The 23,567-nt window shown below is 48.4% G+C and overlaps 1 protein-coding gene across 3 annotated transcripts in view; it reads right to left on the bottom strand.

Annotated features, from left to right (window-relative positions):
- The window catches only part of NSMF (NMDA receptor synaptonuclear signaling and neuronal migration factor), a 52,783-nt gene extending 31,384 nt beyond the window's left edge, over positions 1–21,399 (bottom strand). The window contains exons 1-3 of one of the 3 annotated variants that reach the window (XM_054848829.1): positions 21,053–21,399; positions 12,174–12,235; positions 792–1,271 (exon numbers count right to left, since the gene is read on the bottom strand). In XM_054848829.1, coding sequence (XP_054704804.1) covers positions 792–1,271; positions 12,174–12,235; positions 21,053–21,159 — 649 coding nt within the window. In that variant the 5' untranslated portion in view covers positions 21,160–21,399. The remainder of the gene's footprint in view (positions 1–791; positions 1,272–12,173; positions 12,236–21,052) is intronic. The other 2 variants (XM_054848826.1, XM_054848827.1) reach the window with 2 other exon arrangements.
- Between the last annotated feature and the right edge of the window lie 2,168 nt (positions 21,400–23,567).

Here is a 23,567-nt window from a genome sequence, read left to right as displayed (position 1 = left end):
GGTCCAGAACCCAACCTTTTTGTGATTTTACCTGCAGTAAATATCACTATGGTATTTACTAGAAAACTGTGAACCCAGGAAAGATGCATGGTTTGATCTCCACAGTCCTTATACTCAATTTATTTTCAAGGAGAAAACCTTCACCTTTCCTGGCTGGACACTCTGCTGTAAAAGACTCGATATGTGTTTACAAAAAAAACAAAACAAAAAAACCCAGACAAATTAGGTCAGACTATTTGCCAGCCACATATAGAGCTGACAGGCAAAGACAGGCTGCATACTAGCTTATAATTCAAAGCACATAGATTGTGACATATTTTTGATTAAATAGCTAAGTTTTTAAAGACAATCAGGATTTTTTTAGTGTAATTGAATAATTATAAGCCCTATTCCCTGAAAATATTGAGGAAATGGATAGTGAGTGGGGAAGAAAGTCCAAGATTATGTTATTTGCTAGTATTTATGGAAAGACCGTGAGGTGGCACTGTGTGAGGGACCCTGCTCAACAGCTTCCAGCCACACAGATGAGCGTTTCGGGGACACACCAAAGTACAGAACACTGCACCTGAGCCCTCGGAGCACCCCAGCACGTTCACAAAGATTTCACCTGCCTGAGCCCTGGAATGAGGCAGAGGAGAGAGGATCCTGCTCTGATCCGCCTCCCGGATGAGCGGCATACACGTCAGTGCTTCGACACTGCCCCTGCTCTCTTGCTCTGGGAACCCGCAGAGATCAACCACACTAAGCTATGCAAAGCTGGCATGAAAACCACCCAGGTCACCCTTACCTACCAGACACCCGATCGACGCTATACATCCTCTCCAGCCTTTTTCTGTGCCACCCAGTCTCGCTGGATTGATGCTGCTCCAGGTCAAAGGAATGCTGGGAAGGGGCAGCCAGCCGGGTGCAGTTTGGACACTCCTTGGAGCCCTGCCGGCTGCCCGGCCAGCCCTTGCAATGCCTGCTAACACCATGAGAGCCGCCAGCACCGTGCACTTGGTGGCCATGGTGACATTCCTCTTGGGCAGCCCCCTTCATCACCACCAGTTCCATGCTTTCGTTCTCATGGTCCGACAGCATCGGCCTCTCGCCAGAGATTGTGTAGACTCGTGGCTTCGGTCCCTCGCTTGGCATCTTCTCTGCCTGCTCCTCGGAGAAGCTCCTCTCAAACTTCCCGTCTGAGATGACGGAGAGCCTGCGCTTGTTCTGTGCTGCCTGCTGCATCTCAGGGGAGTCCTCCTGTCCGATGTAGGAGTCTGCTAATAGGTGATCTGAAACAAATGGCACACTTTCTTTAAAACCAAAGCACCCCAGACACCGACAAATTCAGGAGGCTCTTTGTTACTGTTGCAGAAAGGGGAAGGGGGAGAGAGATACGGTAGGAACGTGTTCCCACAGTCTTCTAAACCTCTAGAGCTGGTACTGAAATGAGGAACATTTCTCACAAATATGCCCAATATTTTAAGCGTGTGTGGCCACCAAACAAAGCTAGAAGTAAATGCAGGTCTCACCGCACAGCCCGAAAACGCTTACGTGCCAAAACAGCCCCTGTCCGGCTGTGCAGTCCTGTCTGCTTCAGCAGGTTTAGCCATGCAAGGGCCACTGAGCTGGTGAGAGTTTGCAGGACAAGGACCAGCCCCAATTTCTCTAAGTGACAAACTCTGAATGTTTTGTGCACCGAGCTGTTATGTTTTAGAACTACAGAAAAGGGACAGACCACCAGGGTTTGTTTTCTGCCCCCTTCCCCAATTTTCTGCCAATTGGTTTGTCATGAAAGAAATGCAAAAAGACTTCAGCCGACAGCTGCAACACAGCGTCCCGCTCTCTGCGGCACCCTCAGTTAGCAGGTCTCACCATGTGTGCAGATGGTGACGGCGCAGCCTGCGGAAGCTGTCTTGAAGGGAAATACAGCCGCTCCCTCTGTAGGGTAGGGAGATCGAAAGGAAAGAGGGCCATGAGTGTAACTATCTTTGGAGCCCACACACTGGATGAAGTGCCAGGAAATCTCAGCATTTCCATGGCAATTCCATGCATGAACCCAACCGTAGCTCCCACCCACCTGCTAATCCTTTTTTCAAGTGGCTGTTAATTACCTCTTACACTTCCCTTCAGATGGGAAGCAGCTAGGGGACTGTTAAAAATGCTCAGCAGGGAATGCATTATTCATGTGACTACTACCCCAGAAAAAATAAAATCATTAGTGTCCAGCACAGACAGTAGCATTTTAAACAGAGGCAGAAAGCAAACCCAAATCTTTACTTCACTAGATATTTAATGAACATCTTTCCTTTAGCTACTGAGCCACGACCTGGAAGAACTCAGCAACGATTTGAGGCTTGGCTACCTCGCAACTGGCCGTGAAGAGATGAAGGAGGAAGAGACCTATCTCAGGACAAGACCGATGTTGTAGGTGTGCAACATGGACATTTCACTGCTGCCACATTCTGCTTCCTATGAAGTGCTCTTGTGCCCCTCTGCAAAGAGCCATCCCATGCGGAGGATGTACACTTTCAGCTTTTGAATCTGAAGCCCACGCTGGATTGTGCTCTCATTGCCCAGGGCCTCTCGCCCTGTTTGCAATCCAGACTGAACTGAATCGAGCTGGTACTGGTACAGTGTGTCACCCTCATCTCATTTTTCTGCTTGAGAGAACTTCCTCCAGCACCACCAGGAGATAAATACATCTCTGGCCGCTCTGCTCAAGAAGTGACTGTCGGGACCATTCAGGCTGACACAACTCAGGGTCATTTCACTTAGGTCCTAGTGAGACCTCACAGTCTCTGGATACTGTACCTGGCAGCTGTGTGACTCCTGGAGCTGACCAGGAGGAACTGCCTGTAGGAGTCCTAAAGAAAGAGCTGTGCCTCTTGAATCTATAGCTGATGCTGTCTTTCCAGACTTCACATGAAGCCCAAAACACATGCCTAGGAGTCATGCTCCTCACTGATACTGTCCAAGTAAAATATGAAAGGCTGGCAGTGGTCTACTTCAGCCATGGTCTCCTGCACCAAGACAGCATGGAATCTGCACCCCCTCTTGAAGGAGAGCCTGATGGACTACAAGTGCCATCGCCCAAACTGCAAGCCATTCAAGTGGAAGAAGCTGCTCCACCAGCTGTCATTCAACAGCTTGTCCACCAAGTCCTACCAGCTGCAGGATACGGTGTGATGGACCAACCAGTGCCAAAAGCGCTCACAGGCTCCAAAGTCTCTCCAACCGCTTGTCACCCCTCAAGAGGCAACAGGCCACCACATTTGTTCTCCAGTGACTCAGACCCTCTCCAGTTCCAAGATTAACTGTGCTCTAGAGTGGGCATGTCTTGGGAAAACACCACCAAATGACTCTTCAAGATCTGCCAAGATCTGCGCTAATAGTGCCAAGCACACCATTTTTTAAATTAAAAACAAAGGCCAGTTCTAAGTACTCGCCTCAACCTGTCAAACTTACTAATCTGTGTGGGCACAATGACACTACATATTTCTTAAGACACCACAAAATAGTGGCTGACAGCTGCCCCGTTCCTGCTGAAATGAATACTTCCGTGGAAGATGTATAGCCTCATTACAGCAAACAGACAGGACTGTGCACCTTTACCCACGCACTGACATCACTGCAATTCAGAGGTCCAAGAAATTCTGAACTCTGGTATCTGTGGGTAAATGGAAAAACACAGTGCCCAAAGCATAGTATGTCTGAAAATGCTGATGATCGCAAGTGCAGAGATACCAATTCCAGTCTCTGTTTTATACACTGAGGTCTGTTCAGCCCCATAGAACTTACAGACATGTAAGTGGGACATGACTGGTTCCCAGTAAGAGTCAACTTTTTACTGAAATCATGACAGGGTTACAATTCTTGACTGGATATATTTGACATGAACTACCTGCCTGATCTAGCATGCAAAGTGTGAGGATAATCCTTTCTTCCTACCTTACTTGTCCCTCACTTGTCAGTTGTACTGATCTAGCAGTTTTCATGGTCTACACCACAAAAGCCTTCCACCACACCAATAGGCTTTCTCTCTGCAAAACAATTGGATAATTATTTCTTTTCATTCAATTTAACACCTTCAGTAACTACACATTGGAGAAAAAACTTCATATGCAAAGGGAATGTGAAGCTTTATTCAAGACTTCTAGTTAATAAAGAATTTATCTACAGAGAAAAAATTAGTATGGAAGGAAAAGAGATTCAAACATCCATCAGAATGAATTATTGGCTTCTAAAAATGAACCTGTACCATTTCAGGGAGCAAGTCTGTGCTAGCATTCACACACACATTCACGTACACCAACAGCCCGGAGACGTTACCAGTGACCGGTTTCCTTGCCTGTGCTTGCAGTGAACTGGATTCAGGTGCCAAAGCACTGCACCTGCTTCCGCTATGGCATTTTAGGTTCATAGTTTGCTTCTGCTAGGAAAGAAGTCAAGCTGGTCTAGAAATCAACGCTGAATTAAATCTGAGCCACAGGGATGTTCAGTGAAGAGAACCGAGAAACAGTAACAGGGGACTTCAGCAATAACTGGAATTGCCTTCTAAGAGTCAGCTGAAGCAGACTGCAGTTAACACCCTCTGCCTGGTTACTGCTGCTCCGTTTCATTTCATTTTCACATTGCTCTTGCCACCTCTCCCACAACCAGCTGCTCCATCAAACTGCCACGCCAGCCCAGGACAGCGTGACTCGGGAAGCCTGGCACAGCGCCCTCCTCTCCAGCCACTCTGACGAAGCTGACCTGGTAACAACTCTGCTCTCCCACTCGCTTGCACCAGCAACGCCTTTGTCTCACACAGCTGCAAAGCTACCGTTGAGCAGACAAATCAGGTTCCTCAAACGGATTTCTTTTCATCTAGATGTGTGCGCTACATGGATTTATTGTGCCCGAGATATTCAGCAGCAAGATGAAGGGAAGAGGAGTGACGTGCTTGATCTGTAGATCATGTGTCTATTGGTAACAGGAACATCCAAATCATATTTTCATCACTTCCCTGTCTCCCTGGGCTAAGACTAACAGCTTGTCCAGAGCCTGGGGGCTCAACAGTCCAGTACCGAGGGCCAATCCCTTCTCACTCCCTTGTTATTTACTTGAACATACATCTCTGGCTTCACTTGCTCCTCTCTTCTATTTCTTTCTTCAACTTCCACGCAGCACTGCCCAACACAGTTGTTAGGGCACGCGTATCACCAAAGACACGACCACAGACAGCAGTGATAATCTGTACTGGTTAATTTGTGGTATCTCGGGAAAGAAAGAATCCACGTTCTCAGTACATGTAGTTCCTGATAATTAGGCACTTATTACTGTTAGATACTTACATCCTTTCTCATTCAGTAACTCTAACTTGAGCACTTGCTCTGACCCAGGTAACTAACCATGAAGGGACTGTCACATTTTCTTTCACTGTCACAACGTTTCTCTAGAGGAGGAAAAGTGCTGGGATAAGCCTCAGCTGGCTCATATCCATTCACAACAGCGGAGGGACTCACCAAGCCAAACTCGTATCTGATGCAGACTGCCTTGTAACCCCATGGGATGAGAAGTTTATAAATCAAGGCAGAATATAGCCACAAGGCATAGACAGAAGCTTAAAAAAAACCTCCCAAATTTATTACTGTATTTAGCAGCCAAACTGATGATTAAAGCACCTTAGATTTAAAACCTCAGCTCCAGCATCAAAAGCAAAGTGGCAAAGGGGAATCCAGATAAACCCTATTAAAAAAAAAATCTGTCATCTCAGAAAAATAAATTTCAGAGAAACAGTTCTCTCTTCTCTGCTCCACCTCAGCTGGACTTCTCTGGACCTGGTGTTTATGTTACCAAGTTTAAATTAAAGAGCTCTCTCGGCCACTGAAGATGAATGGACAGATTTTAGGTTTACAGTATATGAACTTGCAGCATTGTTCATAGTAGTAGGAATGAAGTTAATGCTTTTTTTTATTTTACACCAGTAGGAGTCCAGGTGATACCCTCAGTGAGCAGAGCAGATGGGTGCAGTGGCTAGAGCGGGTCATTTCAAACAGCATGGCTGAGCGGTTTCTCTTGCCATTTCAGCTCTGAGACCTCCTGCATGCCTGCCACCCACCCTCAGCTGTGCTATGAGGCTGTCAGGTCCTGTTCTCTGCTCCCTCTCCGGGCGTGCATCAGAGCTGTAATGCAAAGCTCCCTATCGCGTCAGCTCTGTCCTTCCCAACGCCACCATAGCACAATGTGACCCTGCCAGCACAGGGCTCCTCTCCCCAGAGACGGGCTGGCAGCCGACCTCGCTGGCCTGCAGGGTTGAAACGTAGTCAAGAAATAGGCATGGTAAAAACCAGGAAAATTGTTCAAAATATTGAAGCATGAGGCAGGGATATAAAAAGGGAGATACAACAACTAAAAAAAGGTCACAGTGGCATTTCAGCCATGCAGTAGCTTCAGAGTCAAGTGAGCGAATGACATGCACGACATTCGCTATGGGATTGCCTGAAGCCTGACCAAGGCAGTCCCGCCGTGACTTTATTGGGCACCCTGATCCCACTGCTCCCAAGGAAGGAACATCACACGTCTCTCTGCAAAGCCACTGAGAAAAGACAAGGGCCACTTCAGTAAGGGAGCTGCTCTGGGAAAACAGAAGGTCACAACTATGACAAAATGGTTCCAATTAGTTTTCTGCGCTGAAATTGGCCTAGAAAAAGAAACCGAAGATGCTGTTGACATTGTGCCTCATAGAGGAGTAACCTTTTTGGTCAGGCCTGTAACTTTAATGTGAATAGATGAAATTGTTACTGTGGGACACAACCCAAAGGAGCAAGTGGCAGCTCTACTGCTGGCCTTAGCATTTCCATGCTAACACTGTGACCTATGTTTTCATTCACTTTATAAGCAAACAACATATTCCATGGCAAGTTTTTAGGATACACCCACACCATACCTGTGCTAGCTGATCCTGGAAGCAGCCTGAAACCCTCAGAGATGAGATTTCACACCCCTTCTCTGCCCTGACCTCAGGCTCCCTCCGCAGCACAGGCTCTTTCTAGAAAGGCCACCTCCACTGCTCAAGGCCAGCCACATGACATCAGCACAGGGATACACCAAGAGCGCCGGGCCAGATGCACTGCGGGGGTCCATCCTGGGGACAGGGTAGATACCCTCTAGAGAAGGCAGACTTGGTGCTTGCCCTGAATCAGGCTCCACTGGCAGCTCCACAGTCTGAACGCTGGCAAATTGAAGGTCCCTCTCAGAGCACTGTATAGCTGCAGCCTTACTCCATGGCTTCATAAAAAGCTCACAGGTCACTTGCTTGGCCTGAAGCACCTGCAAAGCCTCATGATGGAGTTTCTCAAGGCGCACGTCAGTTCCTGGCAGCGTTAGGAACCTCCTCCGTTGCATGGCTGCTGCCCTGCACACACACTCACACCCCTCTTTTGAAGCGACAGAAGCCCACGGTGCAAACACAAGTGGTTGTTTCAGTGCAGTCTCTGCACGTGGCACAGCAGCCTCTGCAAATGCGTTTTTCTCGTGCCAGCACTACCCATTGCTATTTGGCCTGGGGAAGCTCACAAGCACCACCTTCTCCTTACACACCCAGTGTTTTCATTGATGGCTGAAACATCATGCAAAAACAAAGAAAAGAAGTGAAGATGACTTCTTTTGAGTTTAAAAAGAAGCTTCTTCCAGTTTCCGGTAACTATCCCCTTTGGTTTGTACTGATGAAAACCAGGCAGAGTAGCCATGCTGGTTTTGCAAGAACCACAATGAATTTGGGTCAAGACCTGCCAGACAGCTCTGGCCCAAGGCCCGTCACTTCTGCAGCACCAAGCACACCTTATACTTGCTGGGATCTGTCCCTTTCTCTTGCTTCTGGAGCCCTGGATGTGCAGCTTGCCCAGAGCTGCAGAGGAGGGCAGCAGGCAGACCAGCACTGCATCCCTCAGTGACAGCCCCAGCACTCCAGCAGCAGTAGCTGCCCTCCAAATAACCCAACTGAGCGAAACAGAAATTGCCTGATAAAAAAGTACCAGGAAAAAACCCAGTACAGCTCCCTTCCTTTCCTCAGCAAAGGATCCTTGTGTCTGAATCCCATCTCACCGGGATGCATCACTGCTTTCCCAGACATAAGTTTCTCAAATGCTCTGCTTGCTGTCATTTTTAATTTCACTGCCCCGTGCCCTGGATATTTTTTTCTCTCAAAGTTCCGGTACATGGACATAAAGAAATCTAAAGCAGTATCTCAGCATGGGGCCTCTGACACCCAAGCTGGGAGAAGGGGACTCTGGGAATGTCTAAAACTCCCTATCCCATGAGCTCTGGTGAAACTCTGAGTGATTATTTCTTCTACATTTTGCTCTCTGCAGCCTTTTTACACTTCCCTTTCACAACATATCAATCCTTTTCCCTGTCTTCCTTCTAGGTTTGTCCCAAGTGACACCTACTCCCACACTAAAACCACACCACAGACAAGATGAAAAGTCTTTGGAAGATACCAGAAAACTCTAAGAGTCAGCCAGGACTCTGGCAACAGCCTTGTAGTCAGAAGAGCACTCTTCCATGTTCAGCGTTCATTCTTGGGAACCTTCCCAGACCTTCAGCCTGCATGAATAAGTCAGCAATCAGAGGCAGGAAGAGAGCAGGAGATGCATTACCACCTCAGCACCAGCTCCCTTAACAGATCTGAGTCCTGCCAGCTGCAGCAGTCCAACCCTGCCTTTTTTCTAATTCCTCAGAATATCTCAAAGATCAGGAGGAAAAAAAATATGAGTCCATGGAGACAATCCCTTCATCCTCTGCCAGCAACTCCTACCCCATCACCAGGCAGCTCCCCTGTTCCAAAAGGGAAGCAAAGAAGAAAAATCTGAATTGCCATCATCCCTGCTATAACCTCACAGAACACAGTCAGTGCACTCTGAGAAGAGGTAAACGTACCTCCCCAGTCACCTGGAAAAACCTCCTCCAGAAAAAGACATCAAAGAGTTGCATAGGGATAGTCACACAATATTTCTGAGCCATGAAGTTCTCAGGCCTCACATCAGGAAGAATCAGAAGTTGTAGCCAATAATATTTACTCTTTACTCCTCACCTTTTTCTCACTACACATACACCCTGCAGTCCCCTGCAATCCTCTCTACCTCCTGCTGATGTTCAATTCCATACTCACTGCCCTAGTGAAGGAAGTGGAGCATGGACAGACTACAATCTTACTGAAAACAGAAGGCAAACGAAGCCTTGCAAATAACTCACCCCTCATTAAAATGCTCAGACATGGCAGCCAGCCCATCCTGCTGATACACAATCCCTCTGTAGTTCTTCATTACCACTCCCCAATTTCTCAAAGACGTTCTGCCACACACATACACACAAGCTCTCCAGAGGAGCCACCAGAAATAGACTCTGGGGTGTAAAAGTTAACACCAAAGAATAAGATCTTTGATCAGTTGTAGAATGTGAATTAAGAGGTGGGATGCAAAAGCTGTTATACCATCACCTTTCCTTGGAGTCAAGGGACTCTAAAGATAAAAAAAGTCAAACCAAAATGGACAATTCTCAGAGAGCAAAGTGCAGCAGGAAGGGACTAAGTCGGGGCAGTCTCTGCACACTTGGCCTCTCCATCCAGATGGTGGGTCTGCTGGGCCTGCCTGGGGAGTTAGAGCTCCATCCTTCTCCAGAGGAGTTGAATTAGTAGGTAAAGCAGCAGCAGAACTGGCATCCCAAAGATTCACACCCTCCTCACTTTCTGCACGAGGATTGTCCTCTACAGGGAGAGAGGAGGGTTCTAGCTCCTGGATCTGCAGATGAGGAAGATCCTGCTCTTCCCTCCTCCATTTAGGCCTCCACTGTCCCACCAATGGCTCTGCCGCCTTCCTGCTCCTCAAAGGCCACAACCTTTTTCCCCTCACTGCCTTCATCAATAACTTTAAGCCTTTCTTCAATTTTTTTTTTTTTCTGGACTATGAACTACTGAAGTCAAGGCCTGCTTCCTTCCATTCACATTTAGGCTAGAGCCTTAGTCCCAGCTGCAGTCTGCTGGCTGTGCAGGGAGCATCCACATATACAGCTAGGGTTATCACAGCGGAAAGCAGGCCTATCCCGCCAGGTAAAGACACTCATGGTGACAGCCCAGAGTGCTATGAAGAGACATACACGCACTGAGGACTCGATTCTTCTGTGTGCTGCACTTTTTGGCCTAAGCCACCAACACATGCAAGTAGGAATTTAACTGCAGGGTAGTGGTAGGCTCGTGCAGCCGTAACACTGCCTATCCCTGGTCTCTCCAGCCAGGCTGATGAGTTGGAGCAGATTCACGTTCTTCTATATATGTGCTACAACTTCAACTTATGTAGAAGAGGCCCTTCATTTGTTTCACTGGATGAAAGCTAATCGTACAGGTTAAGCATTCTGCTGAGCCAAAGGTTCAGCAACATGTAAAAGCGATACGGAGACACACAGAATTTCTGCAGGAAGGAAAGAGTTGACTTCTCTGTTATTGGACTACTGGGACGAACAAAAGGGAGCCAAATTTTCTACTCTTAACATTTTTATAGGATAGCAACGTTCCTACCATGGTTATTTATAAAGAAATGTTACAGACAGTGTTAAATTATACACTGCAGAATTTCAAAAGATGACTTAAAAATGATGATTCTTTTTTTTCCTCTTCTATAAACACAGTCATTTCTAGGGAACTTTATTTCCAAGTCAATACTTAAGGATCCCATAAGGATTGTGGTCCATTCACGTGTACCTCTCGTTGCTCAATTCTTATCTGCAGCAACTACATTTGCTTGGATTCAATTACGATCTCAAGCCTGATACACCAAGGGGCAGTGGCTATGAGGTGGCTTCCCTGGAGAGCGTACGGGTATGTTACAACCACAGAGAGGGCTTAAGCGCTGGTCTGGGGAGCCTGACAGCAGCACATTATCCAGGAGTCACATCAGCTCCGTTTCCACATTCTCCTTACCCACAGTGAGCGAGAGGAACAAGTAACTAGGAGCACCCATAAGGCTGAGTAAAACAACAGCTTTGTAAGTGCCTCACAGACGCTTCATCTCAGCTGCGTTAAACCCCAGCCTTTTTCTGCCCTTCCCTTCCTACCACCATGGGGTGTTTTTAGGCCAAATATTGTAAGTAATATGTCACCAGAGTTTTTCATGCCTGAAAAAAATCAAGGAAAACTGCAGTACATTGTTTTAAAGCCCTTCCATTCGCAAAGTTAGCACAATTCAGCCAAGGACAACTTGAAGGTCATTAGAACAGATCCAAGAAAAAAGGTAGGGACTCATTGCACTGGCTGTCCAACACTAGTGTGATTGGGCTTGCTCTTTTAGCAAAAGACATTTCCTGCCCATAGGGTTTTAAACATACACACTTACGGTTTACATAAAATGATGATATCACTCTACATTATGTTCTATTTAATAACTTTGTTCTGTAGCACTGAACTGTTTTGCAGAGGATAATCTGCTACTTGTTCACACAGGATTTTCTGTGTATTCCACAGAATTTTCTAGAGGTTTTGTAGCAAATTTATTGTCTGCAAAATGTTTTCTTTCCTCACAGAGAAGACATAGCCCTGTTAGAAGTCAAGGGAGTTTCTCTCATGGTCTCTTGCCCATCAAGCAAAACTCATCATAGGCTGACAGGGGCAATTTCTGCATCTAAAAAAGTGACACATTAGCTAGCACATGTTGGTGTCCTCAACTAGACAAGGCAAACCTCGTTTAAGCCCTGTTGAGGGAAGTCCTGGGAATAAATCCATAGGTTATCTTTGCCAGCAAAGACAGACTGCTGCACGTACACTAAGCCCATCAGTTAACACACTATAACTCACCTTTTTTTATTCCCCAGTGAAAGCAAGACCTAGGAGTGACAAACCAGCACAGAAGCCTTGTGCAGTGCAGACTCTCACTTCCCAGCTGAAACTTCTTCCAAGGACACCAGCTCTAGGGGTGAATTTATGACAGGGCACCTGTCCACTGAAGCTGAACTTGCCCCCACAGCCCACCCCAGCCTTGAGTCACCAAACTGCCTTTTCTGCTCAAGGGCTTCACAGATCCAGAGGGTGACTCCTCCTGTCTCTCTGCTGCTGAGATATCACACTAACCCTTTATCATAAATAAATGCACTTTCATTTTAAGGCCTATTCATATATAGGTGCATGCACATACGGATATAAACAAGGCATGTCATTCTCTTACCTGAGCCGTTTCTACCTTCAGGATGGTTTTGTGAAAGATATTCTCCGAAAGCCCTTGCCGCTCTGCATATCCAAGCATCACAGAAGGCAGCAAAGGAGAGAAAGAAAGAGATGGGGAATGGTTAATGGCCAAGGAGAAAAAGGAACAGTTCAATATTGATATACTGCTGTTTTCTTGCAGCTGCCTTTCCCTCAGCTTCAGGTCACACCACTTTTAAACATGCTGCAATAGCAGAGGGGGCTTCCTGGTTAACACGCCTCAGTTTTCCCCTGGCCAAAGGGAAAAATAGAGTTGGACTACAAGCCCACGACTATTTTAGTCTTTAGCTTCTGTTAAAACAAAACAAACAAAAAAATGAAATGCACCTGCATTAAACTTGGCCTTGTTTCTGTGGTGCACGCAGGAACTGGGTTGCTGTCTCTAACCACCCTGTTAAGCCCCTTCCGGTAGCCCAGGGAAGAAGGTATCTCCACCCCAGTCCCAACCATCACCCCAGCCTTCTACTCCAGTTCCGAATGCTCCTATCTGTGAGCTATCACAGCTTAGATGTCAATGCTAATACCTATTTTACCTACCTTTACCCTACATTCTCAAGCACCAACTATGTCAGTATTTGGATTACTGGACAACCTTATTTGAGAGACCCCCACAACACCCCGCAAAAGCAGTTCCTGGTTCTCTGCTGGATTTAGATCCCGTGGATGACTGAGATTTTACTGAAATATATTAAAGAATCAACTAGGCAGGGTGAGCTCAACCCTTATCACACATCAAGGCCTACATAAGAGAGCAAACCTATGAATATTCCACCCTGGGAAAAGCTTTCTGCTTGCAACCCACACAGGAAAGGAATCCTTGGTCACGGCATGCATTCCTTGGTATACAGCAAATACAATCTCCAGTCTCCTATTGCTAGGACATTTGTAACATCCTGCTGCTGTGCTTGTTCTCCTGTACCCAGACCTGTGACTCAAGAGAGCTAATACCAGCTTTTCGCCAGCCATCCATTTTCCCCAGGTTTGTAGAACAATCTCTCCAAGCTCTGTAGCATCACGATCAGGCTGATAGTTGCCAATGGACAGTCCGGGGTGGAGGCTCCCAAACAATTAGATGAAACAGCCACTCACCTCCTTGCCAAGCCAAGCCAACAAAACCCAGCAGCCAAAAACCCAGCAGCCAAGCACTCTCAGCCTGCAAGCACACCAGCATCTCTTGGGGGAGGAGACAAAGACTTGCTGCAACAGGGAAGACTCTCCATACCAAGGCGTCACATCCACTGTCCTCCTCCTCCAGAGGTGCTCAACCTCAGAACACCCTTCTCCAGTTGAAGCTGCCACAAAAGGCTATGCTCATAACAGCCATTAAACACCTAAGTGGAAAATGGCTTTGACCTCCAAAACAACCTGCTTTGCTCCTATGCAGCAGCATATCCCAACCTGTGTAGCCAGGATCTTCCCCCACTGCTTTTATACACCTCCTTCCAAAGGGGAAAAGATTAACAAAGCTACGATGTACCTCCCAGCGCAACTAGAGCTGGAAGGAGTGGGAAGTCCATTTGTCATACACAGCCAGCAACAGGAGATCGATATGAACGATGAAAAAAGAGTAATTTAATCTCCCTGGGACTAAATTTCAGCACAGCCAAATGCAAAATGCTTTGGAACAACGCAGCCGGAGCTGTGCAAGAAGCAAGGCTTAACCTTCTGCATCATTACAGGCTAACATAACGGGCTGAGGTTTTTTCTGTTTCTAGATTCTTGCCTGTCTAGTACCAGGCTGTACCTTTAGACACTAGCCTGGGGTGGCAGTTGCCCAAACTGTCTTCCTCAATGCCAAAGCACCCCCAGAGATGGTCACACAGCGGCTCTGTCACACAGGGGAGCTGCACAATTGGCACGCAACGCCCACTATGAAGAACAAAGAAATGGCCACCATCATGGTTCACCCATACAGGGGGACAAGCGCCTCACGGATGTTCCTTGCACCCACCACCTTTCTGTCTGGACGAAAAGCAGGACTTGGGCCTGGGGCAACACTCAAAAAAAAATTGGGAGCTGGAGCGTGGCGGCTTCAGGGAAATAGTTGAGTCACCATCCCTGGGGCATTTAAAAGATGTGTAGATGTGGCACTTAGGGACATGGTTTAGTGGTGGAGTTCGCACTGTTACGTTTACAGTTGGACTCAATCTTAAAGGTCTTTTCCAACGTAAATGACTGTATGATTCTATGCAGCTGCAAGAGCACTCCTGAGCTACTCCTGCACTCCATCTTAAAGGTGGTTACGGCTCAGCCAGAGTCAAGGCTGATCTCACATAGCACTGGCAACAGCCCCACTTTGAGCAGATGGCTGGGCTTGAGACTTCTCAGATCTCTTCCATCAAGACTTCTGAGACTCCAAGGCTTCCCACAGAAATGTCTGTCTTTGCAAGGCATCATCACCACCATTCACAAACAGGGCACTTACACCCTTGGGAAAGACTTGGAAGCTTCTGTGGTGCAGAAGTCATTTCATGCAGAAAAAATAACAACAAGCAATTTCTCAGGTAAATTATCAGTGAGAGAACATGGTGATTTACACAAAAAAATGCTGAAATATGATAAAATTTAGTCTAACTAGTTCAAAAGCTCCAAGAGGATGTTAGGACCTATCATTCTCTCCATTCAACTCTCTGCCAATGCCTGAAGCTGATCTGTCTGCCTTAAAACCTGAACCAATGCTTCACCCTTAGCTTGCAAACCACAGGCTCAAAAAACCACTACTAAGCACTTCCTAAGACTCAAACTGCAAATGGCTAAAATGGACCCAGAGAGAAGCACTGCCACCTTCCATCCCACCTTGTTCCATAGCAAAAATAGCATCACTCAGAATAAGAGCCTGAGTTTAAAGGTGCTGCAGTGTCTCCAACCTCACTCTCTTGTTTCCCCAAGAAGATGCAGCAGGAGGATAAAGTCCCACATGCCAGAGCTCCCAGACCTCTCCTTGCAGCTCAGAAGCACAGTCGAGCAGCACAGAACTACTAAAAAATGTTGCTGCCTGGCCCAGGCTGAACCTGCAGTTCTGTCACTCCCGTTCCACTGCTCTCAGATGCTGCAGGCCAACCCAGAAGCAAATGAACGTGGATGCTTGATCAGAGTTATCTAGCGACAGCTAATAAGGCAATGACACCTGCACAGTACAATGTGCAACGGGGGTTTTCCGGCCAATTACACTGCAAACTTCAGACTAATCTTTTGCCTATTATCTCAGTGGTTCCCTTCTCCATTCCTGCTTCACAAGTGCCACCGGCTTTTCCTTGGCTGGGCCTCAGCTGATCTCCCACAGATGTCTGCATGTGCCCTTTGCCAAGGGGACTCTGCCGGCCACGCTAGCTCCTTATGCATAGTCTCCCCTTGCCAAGCCCTTTGTGCTCCTTCGCTGCCCTCACTGCGCTCACAGTCACTCAAGTTTACCAGCACCTGCCCGTATCATTAATGTGCCATTTACCCATTGACTTGATCAACATAAAGTCAGAGCAAAATTCAAACAGATGGTAGCTGCTCTATTCATCCCATTCTTTTCTATTTCTTTTTCAACACACTGTATTAATACAAGTCACGCAATCATAGTTTTCTCTCAGCTCAGTTTTGCCTCCATGATCCCATGTAGTTCAAGTCCTGTGGAGCCTAGTGATGGCATTGGACAGAAAACCCTTCACCTGGGCTCAGAGCCGGGACACCTCAGGATAATTTAAGTGGCAAGAGATAAAAAAGGAAACTTGTTTCACATAAATGAGATGAAGTACAAGGTGCCTTACAGATACACGGGCCGATGAGCTATAACCCTGAGTGTATGACACTGCAAGAGCTGCATACAAATGAGCAGGTAGTACTGAGAGGTAATCAGCTGATGACATGACAAGTTTAGCCCTGACTCATCTAGAGACAGGTTTTTATTTTTGTGGCAGATCAGACCTGCATGTTACACAGACAGCACAGCTCGATTTAACAAAAGCACATCAACCAGGGACCACGTCCTTGGTACACTGCGCTACTGAGTTTAACCAGTAAAGACAAGACTGCCATTGCCTCAGAGAAAACACCACCATCTTCTCCGGCTTCTTCTCCATCCAAATGACTTCAAGAGTGCAGAGGGTGGGACAGGGTAGCACAACACAGGCAGCAAAGGTAGCTGCCCTTCTGAGGGCATTTTTCAGTGCTCACTGCGCATTAGATGTCAAAGCTGGACTCAGGTCTGGAAGAGAAACTGACTGAGATTTTGCAAAGAAGCACAGAAGGTCTAGACACACATTTGCTAGAAGGAGGAAAGCCGCCAAATAACAAAGATCTCAATTACAATGTGATGAGCATGGAATAGCCTTCATGTCTCTGAAATAATCACATCAACAGGATAAAAGGGGCCTTGATGCATGCTAGCATCTATGAGAAATTGATGCACACAAATTTATGCAATCCACCAAACTGACACTGCACTGAGTGAAGAAATGTGTATTGAAATACTCAGAGATACATGAAAGACCTGAGAGAACTCCACTTAGAGCACAGCAGCCAGCTAAGCAGAACCTGGACTATTCAGGAGCATTACATGGAAAAAGAAAGAATACCCCTCACCTTCTCATGTTCCTTCAGAAGCACTGCCCAAAAGAGTTGCAGCAGGAACCTGTAGTGATAGCATCTGACAGTGCTGCATCTCAGGAAAACAGGAGAGAAGGAACTGCCTGCATCATCAGGACCTACATCCTCTGACAGCAGCAATCCTGCTCCTGTCACTAAGCAGAGAGGGGAACACCACCAGCATATCTGTAGTTAACAGCTCAGTCATTAAAGACTGTTGACACCTACGTTGTTTAAACCTAATAGTACCAATACTCAGACAAAAATTAGTTTTCTGAAATATCTATGTAGGGATGGCAGCTGGAAAATTTTAACTTTTAAAATTTTAAATTCTCACTCTCGAAAAAAGGAAATCGGATGTCAGCAATGGATCTTAAGTCAAACACTCCATAGTCCTGGAGGAATTTATAGTCACAAAGCTTGGACAGGAGGAGAGAGGACAGAAGAGGAAGAAGTTAAAACAACAAGGTAATTCAAGTGTGAGAAAATTCATACCACTCACAGGAAGATTCACAAGCAGAAAAAAGGAATCTAGACTCCATGAAGAGCCCCAATCTAAACCAAAAATTGCTCACGCAGTAAGAAACCTGGGATAAGGAACGTGTTCAAGTACCTTGGCATTTTGTCAGTGCAAGATTTACTCTTTCACAGCAACTAACGCTTCGTGGCCTTGTTTAAACCCACTCTCTAGCCCTCTCTAGTCAGTAGAGAGGGAGCGAGAGCAAATTCTTATCTCTCTGAGGTATCTTGGACTAGACACCAAAGTCCTGAAATTGGGTAAGATGAACCACACTCTGGACTCAAATATTTCTTGTGCTAACTATATCAAGGAGAGATGGTTCTGGAACACCCTGCAAAAGTCTCATGTCTGTTTACTCACACTATCACACGCTCTCAAAGAAAAGCTGTAGCCCAGAGTAATACAAAGCAGAGCTGCAGAAAAGGACTTACTTTATTTTGTATTTATATTTGGGGTGCCAGTATTGTTCTGTAGGCAGCAAGGACAAAGAGAGCCCATTTCTGAAGGCTTTGGTTCATCTATGCCCTTGAAAGTGTGCTAAGGAAGCCAAGGAGCATGTGTCAGACACCATGCGGGCCAGGACCCTGAAGAGAACCCACACAAGCCCAAACCACAGCAGCCTGGGAACTGTCAGCAGAGGGGCAGCACCAAGGTCATGACTCAAGGACAACTGCGTCATCCCTGCCTTCAGCACTTGTGCCCCAGGAGCTGCAAGGCAAAAAAGAAGCACACGTAGGAAGGAAAACACAGCACGACAGTGAGATCTCACATACAAGCACTTCGAATTTCACCAAAGCAACAGTGCTAAAGCCACAGTCACTTCCCAGGTGTCGTACACAGAATCAGCGCACAGTTTGCTGCAACTCTCTCAGGAGAGGACAAGACCACAGAGACCAAAGTTGGCAGCATCGCAGATGCTCTCAACAATGCTAGCACAGAGCAACTATGCCATTATTTTGTAAAAAGCTATTTAAAAGACCTAGCACACAACAAACTGCATGGAGCTTAATTAATTCTCCTGGGACAGGAGACTCCCCTGAGTTGCTCTGCAGAGATTTTAATTTAAGAATCTAGGGAGCTTGCACCTTCTGCTTAGATCACATTACTCACGATAGCAAACAAATGATGCTCAGTAAGACACTCAAATGCACACACACACTCCAGCCACGCATAATAAATATATATCAGCAGCTACTTGGACTTGCAGCGAGTTTCAGGAGATGCTTTTTCTTTCAAAAAGAAAAGCCAAGAGAAATATGAACAGGACAGAGCTCAGGAGGTGCAGAGAAACAATCCCAGGGCATCTCCTCCTGCAGCACGAGAACAGGATCCCACAGCCGCCTACACAAAATGCAGGGGACCTGATCATTGCAGCGGTGCTACCCACACAGGCGATCCAAGTCCCCAGCCCTCTTGGGAAGGACAGAATAGTCTATCTCTGTAACCTTATTTACCGTCCTGCAGAGTCCTCGCTATAGATAAGGAACAACAGGGGTGATACACGGAGGAGGACCCAGGGCAGAGCAGAGGAGCTGTGTGCGATGTGCTCCGGGAAGCCTGGAGGAAACCTTTCAGTAGGTGGGTCATCACCACTGTAGAAATCCTGATGGTGGCAGAGACCACACGAGGCAGGGGCTGAGACGAGCCTGGAACGGCAGGTTGGAGGCACACTGGCAGTGCTTGTGCCCACCAGCACTTTCTTCATGCAAGCAGGCAACACGGGGAGCCCCTCCAACAAGTTCTCTGCCCTCCCCAAAGACTTTTTCGATTAGGCATTTCTAGCACAGAGCATGAACGGGAAGACACATAAGAACACCTGTCTACGTGACCAGACACTCCTCAAGGACTTCATGTTCCCCAGCCCAAGTCCACTCAGCTAACTTTTCTGGTCAAACCACCACAATTCACACCACCGAGAGACACCTCAGAGCTCCCACGTAACAGCAGCAGCAGCTTGTCAGTAGTTATGGCAGGTATGTAGCAAACCAGAATCCCAGAGACACCTCCAGGACTCTACAGAGTTGATACTACTTGAGTAGCTTCTGCTCATCCTGATGTGGGCTAAAAGGCTGTTGTGTTCAGAACGCATCAGTCACTCTGAAACACCCACACTACCATTTGAAATCTTACCGATCACCGAATACGTTGTTTGTGTGAATGTCTGTCTAATCCTACACCCAGAGCCCCAGTACAACAGTTATGGTGCATTTTGTGTCATTTCTGTATACCCACTTGGCTGACATCTGCTGCTAAGAATCTCACTTCCAGGTCTCTGAACGCCGTTGAAAGCGCTCGCGTTTTCCATACTGGTTACAAACAGGGTGCATCCTAATGTGGGGAAAAGTTCCAGGTTCTGCCCAGACAGCTTTCTCCAGAGGCACTCCAGACACTGAAGGATGGATTTCTTTACAACACAAACAGGCAGCAATATACAGACATCTTTGGATCTCTTCACTTAAGCCATAAGACTATCTTTCCTCCCGGCACAGCAGAGATGCCATAATGCTTAGTTACAGTCACAGAGAGGTGACTGAGATCTCGATCCGTGCTGCTGAGAGTCCTACACATGACTCCAGGTTATTCTAATGCAATTTTGTCTAACACAAAGGAGATGTTATATAATGCAGCTGAAAAGTTTATTTCTTCCCATTTTCTTCAGCAGCAAAGTCTAGATGTAGCAGAGACACTGACAGACCTACCCTTTGTACGACTGTGCTGTAGGAGCAGCTAAAAAGCTGCGCCAATGCCCCCCAAAGAGTCACCGGATGATTGCCGTGACACTTGCACTGCAGCGTGGGAGAAGGGTCGTTTCTATCTCTCTGGGCAAAGGGCGCTGTAGCAAAGCTAACCTGTGATAGCTTTTTAAACCCAAAACCAATCAAGCAGCAAATACATTTTCTAGGATCTCCCACATTTGATACTAAAAAGCACTGGGACCAGACAGTAAGTGAAGTTCTACACTGTAGGACAAGCAATATAAAAACATTACAGGCACAATATAGAACCCAAATCTTTTTACTGGTCAGTATAGTGGCTTGGGACACTGCTGGAGAGGGCAGACGTGGTGGGTCCAGATTTTCACGCAATAAATTTTCCATTCAAAGGAGTGAGATCCCTTGAAGAAAGCTGCTGACTTTGCCCTCGGACACACAGATGGTATTTCAGCTGATGAGAAGCCTCTGAGCCAACTGACTGCACTTCCAATTCCCAAAGATTAGAAAGATCCAGCCCTGACAAATCCACTTCTGACCTGCTCCTTGCCAACCTAGCAAATAAAACCTGCGGAGGATGTTAGCCAGGCTAGCAGCAAGAAGCGGGGACACCTTCGGACACAAACCACCTCTCCAGAGGCTGAGGGTCCGCCACACGAGGGGGAACATAGTCGCCCGCAGCCACCCGCCGGCTGCTTTTGGGGGGCAGCCAGCGAAGGGGACTCACCGGTGGCGTCCCGTGGGCGCAACCCGGGGTCCCTCCAGGCGCTGCCATTGCCGAGACCCGCGGGAAGAGCACCCTACCTCGGTGGCCCTGCACAGCTGGACGTGCCACCGCCTCTCCGGCCCTGGGGGACAAGCCCCGGGGTGGCGCCCCGCAGCCAGCCGCCTGGGCTCGTCCCGAGGGGCTCGGGGCCTTCCCCCCTCGCTCGGCGCCCCGCGGGCAGAGCCCCCAACACGGTCGGGGGCGGGCAGGGTCCCCGGCACCGCGGGGCTCCCTGAGGCGCCGCCGGCGGGGCCCGCTCCCCCGGTACCCACCTCACTTTGGCCGCCACAGACGACATGGCCTCGTTCCTCAGCGTTTTCCTTTTGGACACGGCTGTGCCCATATTCGCGCGGGGAAAAGCCGCCGGGGGAGCGCTCATCGCATGACCCCGCGGCTGCCCATGCCGCGGCGGGGCCGGGTGCCGAGGCGCACCGCCGCCGCCCCTCGCTGCCACGCTCCCTCAGCGCCCCGCCATGCCGCGGCGCCCCCCGCCCCGCCCCGCCGCGCTGCGCTGCCCCCGGCGAGTGCTGCGCTCCGCCGCGACCGCTGCCTCCTCATTGACTGCGGCAGGAGGGAGGGCCCGGGCGCGGCCCGCCGCCCAGGAAGCGCCGCTATATTTGGCCGGCGGCTCCCTCCTCCGCCCCCGCCTCCTCCCGGCTGACATCATGGCGTGCCGGCCGGGAGGGGGGCGCCGGCCCCGCCTGAGGGGCCGCGGGAGGCGGTTGGCTCGGTCCGGCGACCCCGGGGGAGGGCGGTTGTCCCCCGGCCCCGCGGCGCGGCCATCGGGGTCCCGCGGTGCTGCCCTCGGTTTCTGCCCGCACCTGAGGTGACTGCCCAGACACGGGCGGTGCGAGGGCGGCCCGGGGGATGCTCCCTCCGGGCTCCCGTCAGGAAACAGACCTCCAGCCTGCAAAAGGCCGTCATTTTGACATAAAACTATAGCCTGCCTTTGATGGAACTGGTGAAAGGTTTTATGCAAGGTTTATTTTCCACAGCTGGGTGCTCTATTGATGGCAGTGGGTGGGTGCACCGGGGTCCCACTGCTCGCAGGGTGGACACGGTCACCAAGGTTGGGCTGTCAGGGTTTGAACATGGCGTCTCTGAAGGATTGACACAAATGTCCATTCTCTTCCACTGGCTTTGTCCCCTCAGCCCCTCTGCCCACTGCCATGGTCCCAGCCCCAGGGCAGCACTGGAGCTCCCAGAGGTGACTGGAGGCATCAGAGCCATGAGGCAGAGCTGGGCATCCAGACACCTCCTTGTCCCCAGTGTCACCTGCCAGAGCAAACACCCTCCTCGAACCCAGCGCGTGGAGCCGATCGGCTGCTCCGTCAGCCAAGCCTCCGGGGATTTTCAATTCATAGAATCACAGACCTGCTTGGGTTGGGACCTTCACAGATCACCTAGTCCAACCCCGTGCCATGGGCAGGGACACCCTCCACTAGCCCAGGTTGCCCAAAGCCCCATCCAACCTGGCCTTGAACACTGCCAGGGAGCCAGGGGCAGCCACAGCTTCTCTGGGCACCCTGTGCCAGGGCCTCACCACCCTCATCCTAAAAAATCTCTAAATCTATTCTCTTTCAGTTTAAAACCGCTACTCCTTGTCCTGTTCTTACAGGACCTGGTAAAATGCCTTTCTCCATCTTTCTTGTAAGCCCCTTTATATATTGAATGGCTGCTGTAAGGTCTCCCTGGAGGCTTCTCTTCTCCATCTGAACAACCCCAACTCCTTCAGCCTTCCTTCACAGCAGAGGGGCTCCAGCCCTCAGATCAACTTCGTGGATGTAGCTTTCGGTCCCTAGGAGGGTTTGGAAAAGTGTTTTTCCTTGAGAAAATATTTTCTAAATCTGCTTTCAGGGCACCTGAGTGAGTGGGGGCAGCAAGTTTTTAAGTATTATTCACGATATATACAGAAAAAGCACTTGGTCAGTCCCCCTGGCTCTGCCAGCGAGTGCACAAATCCCTGGAATTCAGAGCCAACTCATTCAACAATATTTGACAAAGGCAGAAGTTTTATAGATAATTAAACTTCTTACAAGCTTTGTGAAAAGCGGCAGCTGAAGGAGGGAGTGACAGGCAAACAGGCACACCTTGTCCTGTGTGTACCTGGGGAAGGCTGTAGCAAAAGCTCACGTTTCACTGTCCTTCAGAGACCCTGCGCAGAAGAGACCGAAAGTTTGGGGAAAGCTTCTGTCCTCTCTATAGACTCCGAAGTCAAATCTGCAAGAAAATGTATGAGGATTTGAATAAATTAAGTCTAACTACTTGGTCTGTTAATCTACAAATTGAAAAAGAAAGTAATTCATGTATAGAGCAGAAAAAAAGATGAATAAGGTACCCAACTACCCTGGCGTGTGTGGACATAAGGAGCAGGATGGAAATACCTCATCAGCTGGGATTTTATCATACACTGGGGAATTCACTGTGAATAACAAACTTTCAGAAATGTATCTTCACTTAGACCCAAGCTGTGAGCGGAAAAAGTGCCGTGTGTGCAAAATAAAGACGTCGCCTTGCTTTTTAGCTTAGAGCAGCTGACCAAAGGAGAGGTGCTAAGTGACATCAGCTGCTCCATCACTGCCACCGACTGAGCTGGCCTCCGCATCCCGCTCGCTCCGCAGAGCTGCTCTTGCAGATGAGAGCTGCTCCCCTTCCCGTGGGGTTTTGTATTTGAAGCAGGATGAGCAGAGCTCTGCTGTTACACAGCGCTGAACTGAGTGACGAGACTTCTTTAAACAGTGCGGTCGTGATCCCATGTGCTAATACTGGTGTAGAGATTTTAGGGCA

Source organism: Grus americana, chromosome 20 (genome assembly GCF_028858705.1).
Source record: "Grus americana isolate bGruAme1 chromosome 20, bGruAme1.mat, whole genome shotgun sequence".
Taxonomy (NCBI): domain Eukaryota; kingdom Metazoa; phylum Chordata; class Aves; order Gruiformes; family Gruidae; genus Grus; species Grus americana.
The sequence above is the reverse complement of the archived record's forward strand: the minus strand, read 5'-3'. Positions and strand labels throughout refer to the sequence as shown.